Source organism: Rousettus aegyptiacus, unplaced genomic scaffold (assembly GCF_014176215.1).
Source record: "Rousettus aegyptiacus isolate mRouAeg1 unplaced genomic scaffold, mRouAeg1.p scaffold_m13_p_1, whole genome shotgun sequence".
NCBI lineage: Eukaryota > Metazoa > Chordata > Mammalia > Chiroptera > Pteropodidae > Rousettus > Rousettus aegyptiacus.
The window spans coordinates 9,564,100-9,581,811 of NW_023416284.1; the positions used below are offsets into that span (position 1 = coordinate 9,564,100).

The window sequence follows — 17,712 nt, forward strand, 5'->3', positions numbered from 1 at the left end:
GTCGTATAAATGGAATCACACAATATGTAGTCCTCGATTGACTGTCTTTTTTCACTTAGCAAAATGTATTTAAGGTTTATCCATGTAGTAACTTGTATCAGCCTTTTATTCCTCTTAATGAACAATGTAACACATTTTGTATAGTCATTCATAGCTGATAGACATTTGGCTTGTTTACACTTTGTGGCTGTTATGAATAATGCTGCTATAAGCATTTGCATACAAATTTTTGTATGAACATGTTTTCATTTTGGGGGGGGGTACGTATATACCTAGGTTTGGAATTGCTGGGCCATACGGTAACTCTGTATTTAGCCTCCTGAGTAATTGCCAGACTGTCTTCCGAATGGCTGGATCATTTTACATTCCCACCAGCAGTGTATGAAGGTTCCAATTTTTTCACATCCTCACCAACATTTGTTATTATCCACTTTTGAAAAAAATTCTAGCCATCCTAGTGGGTATGGGGGTAAAGTGGCATCTCGTTGTGGTTCTTGTTTGCATTTCTTTGAAGGCTAATGATGTTGAGCACCTTTACCTTTTCCGGTTCTTATTGGCCATTCGTATGTCTTCTTTGGAAAAATGTCTATTCAGGTCCATTGTTCATTTATAAATTAGATTATTTGTCTTTCTATTATATAATGGTAAAGGTTTTTTGTATATTCTAGATATGTCTCTTGTCAGATCTATAATTTGCTAATTTTTCACATCGTGTGAATAATATTTTCACTGTTTTGTCCTTTGAAGCACAAAAGTTTAAAATTTTGTTAAATTCCCACTTACCTGTCTTTTTTCTTTTGTTGCTTCTGCTTTTAGTGTCATATCTAAGAATCCAGTAGGTTCTTTTGATTATCACATAAATCCAAGGTCATGAAGATTTATGTCTATGTTTTCTTCTAAGAGTTGTACAGTTTTAGCTCTTATATTTAGTTCTATTATCCATTTTGAATTAACTTTTGTATGTGATGTTAGGTAGGGGTTCAGTTTCGTTCTTTTTCATGTGGCTATCTCATCCGAGCATCGTTTATTAAAAAGACTATTCTTTCTCTATTGAATTTTCTTAGCATGTTTACAAAAAGTCAATTGACTATAAATGTGAGAGTTTATTTCGATTCCATTGATCTATATGTCTGTCCTTATGACAGTACTAGACTGTCTTGATTACTGGATTACTGTAGCTTTGTAGTAAGTTTTGGAATCAGGAAGGGCGAGTCCTCCAATTTTGTTCTTTTTTTCTTTTTAGTTAAAGTAGAGTTGACATTCAATAGATGTTAGTTTCAAGTGTACATAATAGTGATTAACATTTATATTCCTTACGATGTTATCACCATAATAAAACTAGCAACCATCTATCACCGTACAGTTATTACAATAATATTGACTATTTTCTTTATGCTGTACATATATTCATGAGACTTTTTAAAAAATAACTGGAGCTTTGTACTTCTTATTCCTATCGCTCTTTTTACCCATACCCCCACCTCCTCCTCTCTGGCAACCATCAGTTTGTTCTCTGTATCTATCAGTCTGTTTTTGTTTTGTTTTATTTGTTTGTTTGTTTTGTTTGTCTAGATCACATATCAACTTTTTCTCCCCCCCAAGATCGTTTGGTACTGAGTGCCCTTTTATAAATGTTTTCCCCATCTGAGAAATGGGTGAACCTCTCTTATAAATGTCTACAATGGTTGGAAAATACAACAGAGAAAGATAAGTGACCTATGATATATATTTCTAGAGGCCACCAAAGAAAGCTGCTCAAATCAAACCCCCGCCTTGTCCCTGGACCTACAAGAAAGGAGCCAGATGAACCACGGCGAGGTCTTTTCCTGTCTGTCTCCTCTGGTCTCTGAGCTCCATGAAGGCGGAGCAGGGCCAGTCTCCCCTCTGTGGCCCCAGCATCCGGCTCCTGGCATCTGGTAGGTGCTCAATACCATCTTCATTAGACTGAACTGAAGGTGCCCTGAACACATTATAAGACCTGGCTGCCCCTGGCACAGGGTGATGATTCCTTTCAAGGTTCAGGAGAGGAAGGTTTCCTACCTGTGGCAGCCACATGGCAAGGCCCAAAACTGTCACCGTGGGCCACCTTCACAGTGCTTGGTTTCCAGAGCAGAAGCGATGGAACTTGGTGCTGATGGCAGACACTACCCCAAAGTTCGTCAAAGAGAATTGATCCTAGATGCTCTTCCAGATGAAAGATTCTCTGACTCAGTGGGTCCTGGGGTACCCCATTTTCCTCTGTGTTGTTCAGCACATAATAATGTAAGGAGTCAGAGTGTGAAAGAGAAAACACAGTGGCCCATCCCCAAATTGCCACTTGGCTCTGGGATGCAGCCAATCGAACACACACATATACATACACACTCATTTATTTATTCACTTACTGAGCACGTACTCTATGCCAGGCCCTGTGCTGCTGAAAACAGCAGTCTATAGGTGACACGAGCAGTGTCCTGCATTCAGGAAGCTCATAGTCTAGTGGGAAAGCAGACATATAATGAGAACGATGAGAATACGAGGCAATAAGATCGTCTGTGTGGAACAGCACCCCTCCCCCACCGCCTTCTAAGGAGAGTTCTGCCTTTGCCGATGCAGGACTTTAGGAAAATGAGAGACAAGACCAAAGAATTATTTTTGGATCATTTCTCAATTTCTTCTTTGCTGTGGAGATTTGGGGTAATGAGCAAATTTGAATTTAGAATTTAAGTCCATTCACATAAAGAGAGGTTAACTGCACACCTCCAGGATGGCTACTATCAAAGAAAATAGAAAAATAGAAAATAAGTATTGGCAAAGATGAGGAAAATTGGAACCCTTGTTTGCTGCTTCGGAATGTACAGTGGTGCAGCTGCTATGGAAAACAGTTTGGTGGTTTCTCAAAAAGCTAAACATAGAATTATCATATAGCCCAGCTAGCCCGCTTCTAGGTATACACGCAAGATAATTGAAAACAAGTATTTGAACAGGTATTGGTATGCTGATGTTCATAGCAGCTTTGTTCACGATAGCCAAAAGGTAGAAATAACTCAAATGTCCATCAACAGATGAATGGATAAACATCCTACGCCATGAATGAACTTTGAAGACATTATACTAAGTGAAATAACCTAGACACAAAGGACAAATATTGTATGATTCCCCTTATACGAGGTATCTAAACTATGCAAATTCATAGACATAAAATAGAATAGAGGTATAGAGGTTACCAGGAGCTGGGGGCGGGGGTCGGGGAGTGAAAAATGGATGTTGTTGATTAATGGGTATAGAGTTCCAGTTTAAAATGGTGAAAAACTCTGGAAATAGTGGGTAGTTATACAACTTTGTAAATGTACTTAATTTTACTGGATTGTAGACTTAAAAATGGTTAAAGTGGTAATGTTTATTCACTACAATAACAAAATCTTAAGAGGTTAGATCATTCTTATAACAAAGCTTATACAGAGTGAGTAAAGAGAGGAGAAAGGAGAGGGAAAAGGGGAGGGAATGGAGAAAATTTGGGAGTACTCAGTGAATAAGAGATTTGGGATTCTCTGTGCCGCACATTGGACCTGACACACTGTAAGCACTCAATAAATATTTGTGGAATGAATGAGAGAATAAGAAGGATTTTTGAGAATCTGAGTATGGTTAGGCCTGGTATCTCCTATAACATTCTGTGAGAAAGTCAAAGTAAGACTGGGATTCTTTTTAAATTATTTATGTTGACCTTAAAATGGTCAGTTATTTTTACCAGCAAAAATTGGATTTATTCAGGAATAGCAGATAATTGCAATGCAGAACAAGCATGCTATAGCAAAAAATATAGGCAAGTCCAGCAAACAAGTGAGAAAAACTTTACAGGAAAAAAAAAGGAGGAAGTTGGGAAGGGGCACTTCCAATGAAGTCCATCGGAAGAAAGCAGAGTTTAGGGTGGTGATGGCTTCCCATTGGCCGAGCTTGTTGCTGAGGGAGGAGAAACATCTTCCTCCTGCTGGAGTAGTAGAGATACTTGTTGGGAATGCAAGGTAGTGTCTTCCTATTGGGGTTCCTAACTGAGGTGGAATGGTAGTTCGTGAGAGCTCCTTCTTCTGGCCTCCTGACTCCATTTTAAGTAAAGTTTCTTTTTTCGGTTTCACACTCCTGTTATTAAACGTCACTTCTTTGACTACAACTCTTTGTTGAGTTTAAGCCACGTGGGCCCTGGGCACAGAGCAGTTTAGGATAAAGGTGTCAGGGTAGGGGCATTACATTGAGCATGGTGGGTCAGGTAAGGATTTCTTTTGGAGAGGAAGGCTCAGTCAAGTCTTACAGAGTCAGGAGAGGGAAGGACACGCTGAAGCAGGGGAAGAAAGGCTGAGATTTCAGGGTGAGCTGTGGAAGTAGCTTTGAATCTCAGCCAGCTGGGCCCCAGGTGTAATTGTTGAGGCGCTGGGGCTGACCCACGACCAAAGGTGGAGTCTGCGTTGACTTTTTCTCTGCAGCCCCTGAAACCTTGCGGGAGGGGGACGTCCGCAGAGAGTCCTGGTCCTCATCAAGTGGATTTCTGGGTTCGACCGCCGCATGTCTTGAGCCAGGGCCACCAGCAGAGGGCGAGCGGGCGGTCGACGAGGTGCTGAAGCCCGCGAGCTGCCGCTCTAGCCTGACCTAGGTCATAGAGTCGCACCGCTTCCGGCCTCCCTCCCTCCCCCGGCTGGGAAGGAGCCGGAAGTCTGGCGGGCTCCGGGCACCGAGATGGAGGAGGGCGAGTACGAGTCGGTGCTCTGCGTCAAGCCAGAGGTCCACGTCTACCGCATCCCGCCGCGGGCCACCAACCGTGGCTACAGGTGACCGCCCGCCGCCGGGCCAGGCTGGTCCCGACTTAACCCTTTCCCCGCCTCCCCGACACGCCCACTGTGGGAGCCGGGGGCAGCCACGGCCACTTTAGGGGGTGAGGGGGGAGGTAATGCTGCGGCTTCTCCCGGTTCGTGGCCAGAGCAGGGCGGGGAGCCCAGACTTTCTCGGTTCTCCGCAGCGGGCCCCCGGCAGCGGGGAAGGCGTTAAAGCATTGTCTAGCGCTTGGGGACCCGGTGAGCTGCCAGGTACCCTAAACGTGGCCGGGGGTGGTGGTGTCACAGACCTTTTTGTTTTAGAGCTAACTGGCCTTGATAGGATCCTTGAAAAGCCTTAAGCGGGAAGAGACTTATCACAGGCGGAAATCCCAGAGGGGAAGGAAAGGAGCCCAGAACCGGCCAAAAAGACCGGTCCCGGGCAGTTTTAAGCCATCAGTTTTAAGCTGATGGCGGAAGCCAGGGACCCCTCCCTGCCCGGCTCCCAGCGCGTGGACTATCTGATACCTTATCAGTGCCTGTGGCAGTTGGGAGGAATCCATCCCCATTTCTCTGGTGAAATGTTCCTGAGACGAATAAACACATACTTGGCAGAATATCTGGAGGGGAACGGGGCTTGAAAGGGACTGCTTTTCACTGTATACCTTTTTGTACTGTTTGCATTTTGTTACCTTATGTATGTATTACCTATCAAGAGAAGACGAAAATATTAAAAGGAAAAAGATGTACCTGATACAGACAGCCTGGCCTATGGCTATTTTGTGCCGCTGGGCTAGAACAGGGAGGGGGGTGGCTCCTGAAGGCAATGTTTGTTCAAGTTATTTGGAAATACAGGATTGGCCTGCACCATAGGAATGATGGAGGGTCCACAGATGTGGCCTCTTGTTAATATCCAATTGGGGGTTAACATGGATCATAGCTGATTTTGTAATGAACAAAGATTTTATTGAACACCTCCTACATCCAGAACATAATTTTAAAATAGTATGAAAGTAACAATAACATAAACACATGTGCTTTCCATCATCATACTGGAGATGGGGCACCAAACCGGGAATGGGCAGTCATCTACTCCCAGCCCCTTCAGTAAGGATGGGTTGGGCCCCTCTTGGACCCCCAGAGAGCCCAGTTAAGGTTACCAAGTGTCAGGAGTGGCTGGTTCGGCATGGCAGAAACTGTCAGCCCCTGCACTGCAACCTCAGAGCTCTGCTTAGCCTGAATCTAAGGCCGTTGCCTCAGTAAGAGGAACTGAAACTGAGTCTGCTGACTTGTGAAGTGAAAATCTGCATTTGTGCACCCTTCCAAACAACCTGTGTCCACAGTTATGTGTCTCTTGGAGTCCTAGCCTATGCGTAGGGACTTCCAAGAAAAGCCTCTTGGAAACACCCAGGGTTTTTGTTGTGTGGGGGTTTTACTGAGCTGCTTTTTAAAACGAAAATGTGAAATTATTGCTTTAAAAGAGCTAAGAGAGGCCATTGTGATAGGTCCATGGTTGCCTGTTTTGTTTTTTTTTTTCCTGCTTAGGATACCTTTGAAAATGTTTCTTGAACACCCACTCACTTTTCTCATGTGTACCTTTGCTCTCCCTTTCTCTACTAATGACTGCTCCCCTCTCGTTTAAGATGGCCTCAGTGGTCCCAAATGGTCACTCTGACCACCACAGCCTAGCAGTGTCTTAAACAACCGGCCCCAGGAGCAGCTTCCTCTGCAAAACAAACAAAAAAATCTGGAAGTCTTACTTCAGAAAAGGTCTCTAATCTAGAACTGGGCTCAGCAAACTACAACCCACTACATTTGTATGGCTCACAAGCTCAGCATGGTTTTTATGTTTTTAAATGGTTGGAGAGATTTTAAAATAAGAGTATTTCATGATGTGAAAATTCTGTGAAATTCGGATTTCAGAGTTCATAAAGTTTCACTGAAATACAGCCACACTCAGTAGGAACCATTTGGTTAAAATACTTAAAGCACCAACACATTCACATACTGTCTGTGGCTGCTCTCACTCTGCGACAGAGTGAGTGGTTGTGACAGAGATCATGTGGCCCTTTTCGGAGAAAGTTCGCCAGCTCCTGGCCTAGAGCAGGCAGCCACTTGCGCTCCCCATCCCCAGCGTTGGAGTAGGGGCTCAATGGTTTTTGTCCCCTTAGGGCTGCAGAGTGGCAGCTGGACCAGCCATCATGGAGTGGCAGGCTGCGGATCACTGCAAAAGGGCAGGTGGCCTACATCAAGCTGGAGGACAGGAACTCAGGTAAAGGCAGGGAAGCCAGCATGGGGCTGAGGGGCCATGCCTCCCACTCTGGGAAGGGAGAGGCAGCTCAGGCCTGGCCAGGCCTCTCTGGGGTCATGGGCACCTGTCCTGGAAATTAAAGATCTGAGGGTACCTTTGAGCAGCCTTCATTTCCCCGACCTTTAGTTGTAGTAACCACTTTCCCAGGTGTTAAAGTGGTATTTCCTGTCAAACATCTGTTCTTTGGGGCAGTTCCTAAGAAAATACTAATTTTAGAGCTCAAGAAGAGGAGGCCTGTGGGTTGGTCCCAAGTAGGAAGCCCCGGAGGTGGTCTTGAAACAAGTTGGGTGATGATGCACAGCACTCGGCTGCTGAGCTCGGGTTCTCAGGAATTCTGTGTATTGCCCAACTGGTCACTTCCCAGATTGACCACGCCCATTAACTGAAAGAGCTATCTAAATGGGGATCACATTAGTTCCTAGTTCACCAGGTTGTTGGAAACCCATCCAGTTGCTTTGTGAACTACAAGGTGACCCAAGGCCTTGATTTGTTCTAGAGCATTGGGTTAGCGGGGTGAGTATTGTCTGTGGGGGCGTCGGTGCTCTGCGTCAAGCCAGAGGTCCACGTCTACCGCATCCCGCCACGGGCCACCAACCCTGGCTACAGGTGACCGCCCGCCCGCCGCTGGGCCAGGCTGGTCCCAACTTAACCCTTTCCCCGCCTCCCCGACACGCCCACTGTGGGAGCCGGGGACAGCCACGGCCAGAGAACTCCAGCTGAGGGATTTGCTGGAATGTCCTATGTGTTGTCACAGTGCAATGGCAACACTTGTTTTCTGGGGACCTTAGGAGCTGACTTTAAGGTGACCCCCTAGTGTAACAGCCAGGATTCCCTTAGCTCGGGGTCATGCACACTGGGTGATGTTTGTCTCTCAGTTGACAGTCACTGTGAAACCAAAAGTCTCCAGACATTGCCAGATGTCCCTTAGGGGATAGGGAAGCAAAAACACCCCTGATTGAGAACCACTGCTCTAGGTCGAAGGCATCCCAATGAGTCCCAGATCCCCAGGTACCAAACTAGCGGGGCAGAGGAATTAACAAGAGGCTGCAGACTCTAGGGCCACCAATTTTTATTCAGCCCTGGATTGCACAGTCACATCTGAACCACAGGTTTCAGTGGATATATTCAGTTAAATAAGCACCGACAAAGATCAGCACATGAGAAAATTATGGCAGTTGTAAATGCTCACAGAAGTGTGTGTTGCACTGCACCCTGGGGAGTCACAGTGGACACGGGGATGCATGTCACAGGGGCTCCTTTTAAACCAGTCGTTCTTTGCCCTGTCTCTGAGAGTAGATTAACTCAAGCTGCTTTAGATTGTTCCATGGATGCAAAAACTTCCTCCCTCCTTTCCACCGGGTTCATTGGCTCCTCTGTAGTCCTGCCCCGGGTACCAGGCCTTTTCTGAAGATAAGATATACCTGGACCTGCCTGCTTCTGGGCCCCCAGGGTGGAGGCAGGTAATGTGGATGGGTAAGGCAGGTGGAATAGGTAGCCAGCAGCTCTAGTCCGTCATTCTCATTTGGGATTGCCAGAGCTTTTGATTTTAAGAGAAACCGGGAATATAGATTATTTTACACGTCATTTGATTTTGAAATATTAGGCAGTTAAATTAAAAATGTTAAAAAACATAAGCCACCTCTGACTTAAACCTTTTTTTGGTTATATTCCTGTGTCTTCTCTCCAGCCAGAATGGCTTTGATTTGAACCCAGGGTAAGGTTTGCCCATCTGCCTCGCAGGAAAAAGGCCCCAGTAGTATAATAGAAATAACAGGCCGGGGGGTCTCGGGGCTCATCCTCACTTGTGCTTTCAGGGGAGCTCTTTGCTCAGGCCCCAGTGGATCAGTTTCCTGGCACAGCCGTGGAGAGTGTGACAGATTCCAGCAGGTACTTCGTTATCCGCATTGAAGATGGAAATGGTACGCCAGGGTCTTGGTGCTTCCTCCTCGTGTGAAAGGTTTCTCTGCCTCTGGAAGGTGAGACTGACCATGTGTTGTCCCCCAGGGCGACGGGCGTTTATTGGAATTGGCTTCGGGGACCGAGGTGATGCCTTTGACTTCAATGTTGCATTGCAGGACCATTTCAAGTGAGTGGTTCCAAGACACATATGCTCATGGCTCCTCCTTTTCCCTGGACAGAATGGTTTCCCAGCTCAGGAGACCCAGCTGTGTGGTTTGTCTTCTGGCAGAGCCTCAGGAAAACCCGCTTGTCCTTTGGGGCAGCTGGCTTCTCTGCGCTCTGCTATCCTCATCTCAGCTTTGAAGTCACCTCCTTTTCCTGAGGCCAAACTCTGCCACCCTCATCAGCTGGCCCAGCCTTTGAGGGATCACATCTCTTCCCTTACCAGGCCCCAGAGCAGCCAGAGTCCTTGTCAGGCTCCCGTGGCCGTTGGGGGCCTGTTCCTCTGTGATATAAGTGTGCTTGGATTCCCAGGCCACCCAACAGATGCTCTGTTGGTCCTTCCTGGAGCTAATAGGCAGGGCAGGAAAGCCTGCTTCCCTGCCATGTGCAGGCCTCTATCTCTGGCTTCCAGCAAGTGGAGAGTGTGCAGCTGCTCGCATGGGTGCCTGTGGCTCGTCCCCGTCCTGGTGCCCTTGCCCCGAGTGGCTGCTGGCTGGATGCCTTTTGGAGGGTGGGAGACTTTTGTGTTGCTCCCTCCTTCCTGAGCATTTGTCTTGTCTCACCGTGTACCTATGGTGCGGGGATGGGTATGTGAACGTCTCAGCGTTCGTGCCAGGTGCGGGGGGTAGAGGGCCAGCTTCTCAGTCACTGAAGGCCAGTCTTAGGACCTCCTACATAAGTGATCTCATCTGATTGGTATGGTGCGCTTTAAGACATAGAGAATGGTCCTCCCGTATTACTAATGAGGGAACTGATAGGCATGCAGCTGAAGTGTCAGAGGCAGGATTTGAATTCAGGCCTAACTCCCATGCCTGTGCTCTTCCGCCACCTGATGCGACAAGTCTCGTCCCAGACTGATGGCAGGAAGTGAAGTGAGTGTGCTAATGCAAGGCAGCTGGTCTCTTCCTCGCCTTTGTCTTTTTCTCCCCAGGTGGGTCAAGCAGCAGTGCGAATTTGCAAAACAAGCCCAGAACCCAGACCAAGGCCCCAAATTGGACCTAGGCTTCAAGGAAGGCCAGACCATCAAGCTCAACATTGCAGTGAGTACCACCCTCGCGTAGCTCTGTTGGCCACAGTCAGGTGATACCTGTGGCCACCACGCCAAGCCCAGCCCCGAGCCCATCGCTCTTTCTTGGGCCAGAGCGGGTTCCCGCAGCTCAGCAGACGTTCATTGAGCAGCTGCCTTGCGCCAGGTACCACAGTGCGGGGGAACAAGAGGGCTCTGCTGTACTGGAGCTCAGAGTTGAGTGGTGATGGGCAAGTCAAGATATGATTACAACATGGCAGAAGAGGTTCTGTGACCTAGAGAGGTCCTCAGTGTCGAGTTCCCAGAGGAAAGGCATGCAGCCCAGAGTTAGGTAAACCAAGGAAGACTTCCTGGAAGAAGTGACCTGTAAGGAAGAGAAGAAAGGCCAGGGGCGGTTCAAACAAAAGAACAACATATGCAAAGCCTCTGAGTTGAGAAGGAACATCAGTCACTTGCCACTGCTGATGATTCTGTCCTGGCTGTTAAGAGTGGAGAGGTCAGTGCCCACCCCAAGCTGCATCTTGGCTTTGTGCCTTGAGAGGAAGATTTGGGAGTGCTGAGGGAGGAAGGGATCAGAGGAGGCGTGGGGAATCATGGGCAGCGTCTGCTGGTGGTGGTACTCTGGCTCCCTGTGTTTTCATCCTGAGCTGCCCAGCCTCTGCTTTCCCCATTAGCTCCTTTGAGAAGAAAAGGTTGGACTGGCTGGATTGCCAAGACTTGGCCTTCACCTTCTGCGAGATGGAGTTGAACTGATTTGGGGGAACCAAGGAGCAAATGGATTTTTTTTTTTTAATGCCTACAACACCTGACATTCCTAGGTGGTCTCCCATCCAAGTACTAACCAGGCCCGGCCCTGCTTAGCTTCTGAGATCAGATGAGATCGGGCACATTCAGGGTGGCGTGGCCATAGTGGATTTGTTTTTTGAAGAATCTTTGTAACCCTAACATAATGCTCTTCCTGTTTACTTACTATTTCTTTCTCCTCTTTTCTGCTTCATGCTAGTGATACTTTGGGACCTTGAAGTTGGCCAGCTGGCCCTTAAGAGAAAAAGCAGGTCATACCCAGTGGACTGGTTGGGATGTGATTCTTTCTCTTGCTGGGAGGAAACTAACATTTACTGAGCATCAGCTGTGTGCCAGGTAGTGTTTCTCATATGAATTAAACATGCTCCCCTTTTGCAGGTGAGGAAATTGAGGCTTGGAGAAGTTACGGGACTTGCCGGGGTCATAGAGCTGGAAATAACCAGCACAGCTGGACTCACATGGAGCTCTTTGGGAGCTTTCGACTTGGGGCTTAGTCTTAGCATTTGATTAAGCCGCTGCTTTCCTTAAGAATAGAGAACCAGGTCATCTTCATCTTTGTAGCTGGTGCTGGTTTCTGGCTCATGCTTGGTGTTCAGGTTTTTATTCTTTTAATATTTCATTGAAGTATAATACGTGTACAGAAGAGTGCACAAATTACAAATGCCGGACTCAGTGAATTTCTGAAAACTGAACTCACCCACAAGCTAAGCCCCAGCTCAAGAAGCAGATTAGCGGCTCCGTGGAAGCCGCTCTCTCCTGTCTAGTAACTGCCTGCCTCAAGTAACCACTGTCCTGACTCTGAATACCCTAGATTTTGTTTTCAGCTTATATTAATCAAATCATACACTTCCTACTCTTCTGTGTATGATTTCTTTCTTTCACTGGTGTAGTATTTGTGAGAGCATCCACGGCATTGCCTGTAGTTCATTCATTCTCATTGCGGCGGCATGTGCCGTTGTGAGGATGTATCCAGTTAGTTACCCTTCGACCTGCTGATGGGCTTTTGGGTGGTTTCCTGTTGGGGCTGTTACTAGCGCTGCTGTCAGTGTCCCAGCACGTGGCTTTCGGCGTGTGCACTTCTGTTGGGTCTGTATCTGAGAGGGAAATTGCAGGGCCATCAGTTCCCGTGTCCAGCTTTCTAGTTTCTTTCGACCTGTTTTTCATAGTCGTTTCCCCAGCTGACACTTCCGGCAGCGGTGTATGAGTGTCCCAGTTGGTCCGTACCCTTGTCAGTACTGATGTTCTGTGTCTTAGCTATTCTGGTGGGCACGTAATGGTATGTCATTGTAGGCATTGTCTGCATTTCCATGATGATTAATGAAGTCAGATGCTGGGTTTTAAAATTAAATGTATTTGTGGTAGTTTTAGAATCACGAGGCATCGAATACAGCTCATAACAATGAAAGTGCTGGATGGCTCTTGACCATCTTTTGGGCCCGGGGTCGCCCTGGACCTCCATTTGGGCTTTTGTGATAGCAGTGGAACTCTAGCAGAACTGACTGGTTCCATTCCTCCCCTCCCTAGAACGTGAAGAAGAAGGAAGGAGCAGCTGGGACTCCCCGAGCCCGGCCCGCCAGCGCAGGAGGACTGAGCCTGCTCCCGCCTCCCCCAGGGGGGAAAACCTCCACCCTGATTCCTCCCCCCGGCGAGCATTTGTCTGTGGGGGGGTCTCTTGTCCAGCCAGCAGCTGCTCCCGGTTCAGGTCAGTGCTCAGGGGTGACCGTATTTGTTGCTAAGTCTATACCTGTGGGTTCCACATCCCCCCAGCAGCTGGGGCTCTATGGCTGTCCTATTTGTCGTATCCATCTGTCCTGTATGTGACAGACTGGAAGGTGAGTGCCACAAAGGTGATCCTGCCCACACTGGATAAGGGGTTACTCTGTCTCCCTGATGCCCACCACTTACTCCTTCAGTGATGGGCAGAGATTTTGACTCATTTGTTTCTGTGAAGTCAGCATGTGGGTTCCTGGTTCCCAGAGGCTGTGCAGTGGGTGTTTGAGTGAGTGGGTGATAGGGACACACTTTCTGTTCGCAGGACACTTTGAGTCATGGGCACAGAGACCAATTATATGAGGGCCAGACTCCCCATCAGCGGTCGTGATCTGGGGAGGCTTCATGAAAGAGATGGCATTGAGCTAGGCCTTGAAGGACAGAGATTGGAACAGGGGATGCTTGTTACTCAGAACAGCTGAACAGGGCTCAGACTTAAACACCTGGTGTATTTAGGGAGATGGATGCAGCATAAATATGCCAGGGTGAGTGATGGGAAGTAAAATCGGAGAAGTAGTTTGGAGCAAGCCCCTCAGTCAGGCATCGGGGTGCCGAGCAGCTGAGAGGCAGCTCCCCCGGCAAGCCGTGTGGTGCTTGTTCCAGGATGTAAGGAATGCCTTTTAGAGACCCCAGACTTCTAGAGTTAGTGCCTAGGCCAGCCTCTGATAGAGCAAGATGCCATCCCATTCCCTCGACCTCCCCTCCTGCCTGATGGTCCAGCCTGATGCACCTAGCCTTCCCCAGGCTGGGGGATGGTCAGCAGCCCACTTTCTCCACACAGCACTCACGAGGTTCTTGGGAGCAGGATCAAGGCAGGAAGCCCGCTTTTTCTTTCCATTTAAGGGCTGTGAGCATCTGCTCCCCCCTATATGGAAGTGGATTCAAGCCTCAACCATGTGGGAAGCACCGCAGCCCTGGAGGGTGACAGGAGCAGCAGGCAGCAGGTCCCCCTGCCCCTGCCCTAGGACTTAGTCTTTACACATTGGTTCTCAGAGCGAGGTCATAGGACCACCTGCCTGGGCGTCACTTGGGGTGAGGGCAGGAATCTACATTCTTAACATTTATATGTTCCCTGAGGTCTGAGAGCCACTGTCTTATGCCATCTCGGCTGCTGGTGCATTTTTAACAGACAATGTGGAGAGCCTGCTGTGTGCCAGGTGGCATTTTAGGCCCTGGGGATACTCCCAAGTATATCACCAAGTCCCTACTCTCAAAGGCTTATGTTCTAATATATAAGACAGACAATTAGCATATCTACAAACAAAATGGTATCCAATGAGAGTCATGCTAATATTTATTGAGCACTTACTGTATACTCCAAAACCAGACTAGCCGAGTTCACATTCTAGCTTACCAGTTGTGTGATATTTAGATAATTGCCACTTCTCTGTGCCTCAGTTTTCTCATCTGTAGGATGGGGGTAGTAACGATACCTACAATATAAGTTTCTCGTGAGGATCAAATGAGGTCATCCACGTATGGCCCTTATGAACAACGCCCCAGAACATTGTAAGTGCTCACATCTGTTAGCCCTCGTTTTAATATTGCCATCATCATCGTCAGTATGTGCTCAGCCTGTTCTAAGCATTCCATGTAAATTCACATTTAAACCTCAGACAGGCCTGTGAAATAGCCATTGTTCTTGTCACCATTTTAGAGATAAGGAAACTGAAACTTAAGTGACCTGCATAAGTCCTGGCCTATCCTCCCCCAGGGACTGTGCCGAGAGGTTCCAGTGAGATAATACACATTAAGCACTTGGTGAACAGTAAAACTGAACCGTTGCGGGCTCGAGTTTTATCTGGTCTCCCAGTCCAGAGCAGATTAGAAATAGCTGTTGGGTAGGAGGGCAGAGCGTGGCAGGCCAGGGCCTTCAAAGGGACAGTTGGCAGTACTGGGGGAGGTGCCAGAAAAGCAGAAAAGCCAGCGCTGCGGTCCCATCGTGCCGCCCACCTTAGTGAAGAGCTACGCAGATACCAGCTTCCATGGCACCGCTTCTGGAAGGCTCTCCCGGACCCCTAGGCAGGTTAGCTTCCAGGACTTGGGGCATGTCTGGCACATAATTTTCTTTGCTGGTTGACCTGGATACTGGACTGAGGACTTTGTATGAAGATGCCCTCGCAGTTCGGGCGGGCATTCTCCATTCAAGAGGCCAGGGCAGGAGATAGTAAATTTTAAAAAGATTTTGAAGATAAACTGTTAAAAACAGGGTCAGCTTCAGGTACGTGTGATAGATGGCGTGTGACCTGCCCTCATGGGTACCCCTCCCCTCCACCTATACGTGGCTTTCTGTGTTTTCTTGTGATTATGGTAGAAATGTGTGGTACCTTGTTGGTGTTTATTGCCCAAAAACACGTCTTTGAGTGTCGTCTTTCTCAGCCACCTGGAATCACGGGACTGATCTCAGGGTTACTGAGACCCTCAAAAACAGAGCTATCTGACTCCTGTCTCCTCTTCTCTTCCCACCCTTCGGACTCGGGGACATCAATAGGAGGTGCCACTGTGTCCTGGCCACAGCCCAAGCCTGCCACTGCTGCCACCGCCGACATCTGGGGAGACTTTACAAAATCCACAGGGTGAGGAGGGTCACATTCTCTGCGGTGGGACTTGGACCAGGGCTGTTTCTCTAGAAACCTGGGATCACTCCAGGTGCCTCCCCTCTGATGGGACATTCCCAGGCCAGCCAGAGGATAGAGCCCCACAGTGCCTGCTGAGGTGACGTGCATCTCTCCATGAAGGTTTCTGTCGCTCTCCACTGCTAGGTGGCCTGGAGCCACCTCGTGCAACTCTTTGTGGTCTTTAAACCATCTTAGCAAGTGCTTCAGCTTGTCCCCAGCACCTCTCTCCTCCCCTGCCCCCAGCTACCCCAGAACACGGGGCTGAGAGTTAACCTGGGTTCTGGCCTTGGCTCATCCTTTTGAGTCCTCTGAGACAAGGTCTCTTGCCTTCTCTGGCTCCATACAACTTGAAGTCTTTTACCTGGGGTCAGGATGAAAAGATGATAAAATCCTGTTAACGCATTGTTTATGCAGACAGGCTCTAGGATAAGAGTGAGCACACATTCCATAAAGGACCAGATGGCAAATAGTTTAGACTTTGAAGGTCAAATGGTCTCTGCTCCAGCTACTCAGTTCTCTATTTTGGCTCAGAAGCAGCTACAGACAATTTGTAAATGAATGGGCATAGCTGTGTACCAATAAAAGTTTATTTACAAGAACAGACAGAGGGCTAGATTTGGTCCCTGGGCCGTAGTTTGCTGACCTCTGCTCTAGAATATTCCGGGGCTGACTTCTTGGAGCTCCTTCTGTTCAGAGAGAAGCCACCTGTTATCTTCTTTTATTTTCAAGCATCTAAACCTTCCCATCCCTCCCTATTTTCCCTTTATAGGTCGACTTCCAGCCAGACTCAGCCAGGCACAGGCTGGGTCCAATTCTGACCTGAGCACAACTCTTCTTATCCTCACACAGCTGCTGGAATGGAGCTGCTTCATCTGGGCCAAAGGAAGGAGGCCGAAGCACTCCCCGGCCAGCCTCTGTTTGGGGCACGACTCTTCTTTCCTCCTCGCCTGACTCTCTTGACAGACTGGGCATGGTGGGCAGTAAATTGGTACCATGTCACACTGTTTCCTGGGATTCAAGTGTGCAGCCAGAACACGGGAGAGGAAGAGCTCCAGGATCCCTACCCTGTCTGTCCTCTTGACATGAGACTCTGAGACTACTTCCATCACAATGACGCATATTAAACACAAGCCCCCAAAAGCAAACGAAGGGGTGGAGTATGCTGCCTAGATTCGCATCAGCCCTTCTCAGACATTACAGGTGTCTCGTGATCACAGTTCACAAGGGGGGCCCTTTCTGCACTCCCATTGGCTGTGGACGCTTCAGAGGAGGGCTTCCTTCCTGATTTCTTGCAGGTTTATAGGCTGCAGCTTGAGCAGATAAATCAGAAGGGGAATTGGGTTTGTTAACTCGCTTTTTAAAAACATTTAACATCTGCTTTGCTCATGTGCCGATCTGCCCTATACTCGTTCTCTCTGCTAAAGGGACGGTTCCTGCAGTGTGCCCCATCAAGGTCCTCTGAAAGCATTCCTCGCTGTTGACGGCAGGCTCTGCTCTGCGCTTCAGGAAGCAGTGTTCATGTCGGCCATGTAGCCTGATTTCCATGCTGTGCAGACCAGGTGGGCAGTGCAGGACCAAGGCAGTTGCTGGAAGCCAGGTGGACAGCGTCTGGGCAGGGATGTGGAAGCTGTCCTCCCGGAGGCGGAGGTTCAACCTTGCAGTCCACTGGCTGCTCTGGGCTCACAGACTTACAGTTCAGTTCCTAGTGGACTGGGTTTTTCTTGGGGATTTCTGAAGTGCCTTGTTTGGAGACAACCTCTCTTTTCCTTCAGGGACTGTACATGACAGCTCTAAGTGAACTGGAGTCTAGGGTTGCCTGTATTACTGATTTATAAGAAATCATTTTACCTTAGCACATGTCTAAAATTGCTTTTATGAACACTTTTTACCTCTTAATTGAAAGATTTCTTTTTTGAAGAGTTAAGACGATGAACTAAAAAAAGTATTGGCCTTTTTGTGGGACTAGATTTCTAAGATTAAAAAATAAATATTTTTACTTCTGTCAGTGTATGTCAAAAATGAACATTTTTTTAGCAGCATAGCCCTTGAACCCTCCAGGATGCCACAACTAGACTCTCAGCTACCTCTCACCACTGATCGTGTGTACAGATTTAAATTCTGAGCCGTGTGTAAGATGAGCCAAAATAAGGGAATTTGGTGCTGTTTCTATAAGACAACCAATAACTTCTGTACATCTATAAGAGTTACAGCCTTTTGCCATTCTGGGATGTTCTGAGCTCCTTCCTTCTCATGTGGGAGGGAGCCGCGCCTCTCACC

The 17,712-nt window shown here is 48.0% G+C and overlaps 1 protein-coding gene and 1 pseudogene across 1 annotated transcript; one reads left to right on the forward strand and one right to left on the reverse strand.

Annotated features, from left to right (window-relative positions):
- The first annotated feature begins 4,671 nt into the window (after window positions 1-4,671).
- On the forward strand, window positions 4,672-16,439 carry NECAP2 (NECAP endocytosis associated 2). Its single transcript, XM_016128389.2, has 8 exons — window positions 4,672-4,802; window positions 6,956-7,056; window positions 8,910-9,014; window positions 9,100-9,181; window positions 10,148-10,256; window positions 12,572-12,749; window positions 15,309-15,393; window positions 16,205-16,439. Exons 1-8 carry the CDS (start codon window positions 4,711-4,713, stop codon window positions 16,251-16,253), a joined length of 801 nt encoding a protein of 266 aa, XP_015983875.1. The 5' UTR covers window positions 4,672-4,710; the 3' UTR covers window positions 16,254-16,439.
- LOC118606563 lies at window positions 11,037-11,155 on the reverse strand (annotated as a pseudogene).
- Window positions 16,440-17,712: the final 1,273 nt, after the last annotated feature.

Coding starts and splice junctions, on each gene's coding strand:
- NECAP2 (XM_016128389.2), top strand. CDS start 4,711: ATGGAGGAGGGCGAGTACGAGTCGGTGCTCTGCGTCAAGCCAGAGGTC. Junction 10,257..12,571: donor CCATCAAGCTCAACATTGCA/GTGAGTACCACC, acceptor TCCCCTCCCTAG/AACGTGAAGAAGAAGGAAGG. Junction 12,750..15,308: donor AGCAGCTGCTCCCGGTTCAG/GTCAGTGCTCAG, acceptor GGACATCAATAG/GAGGTGCCACTGTGTCCTGG.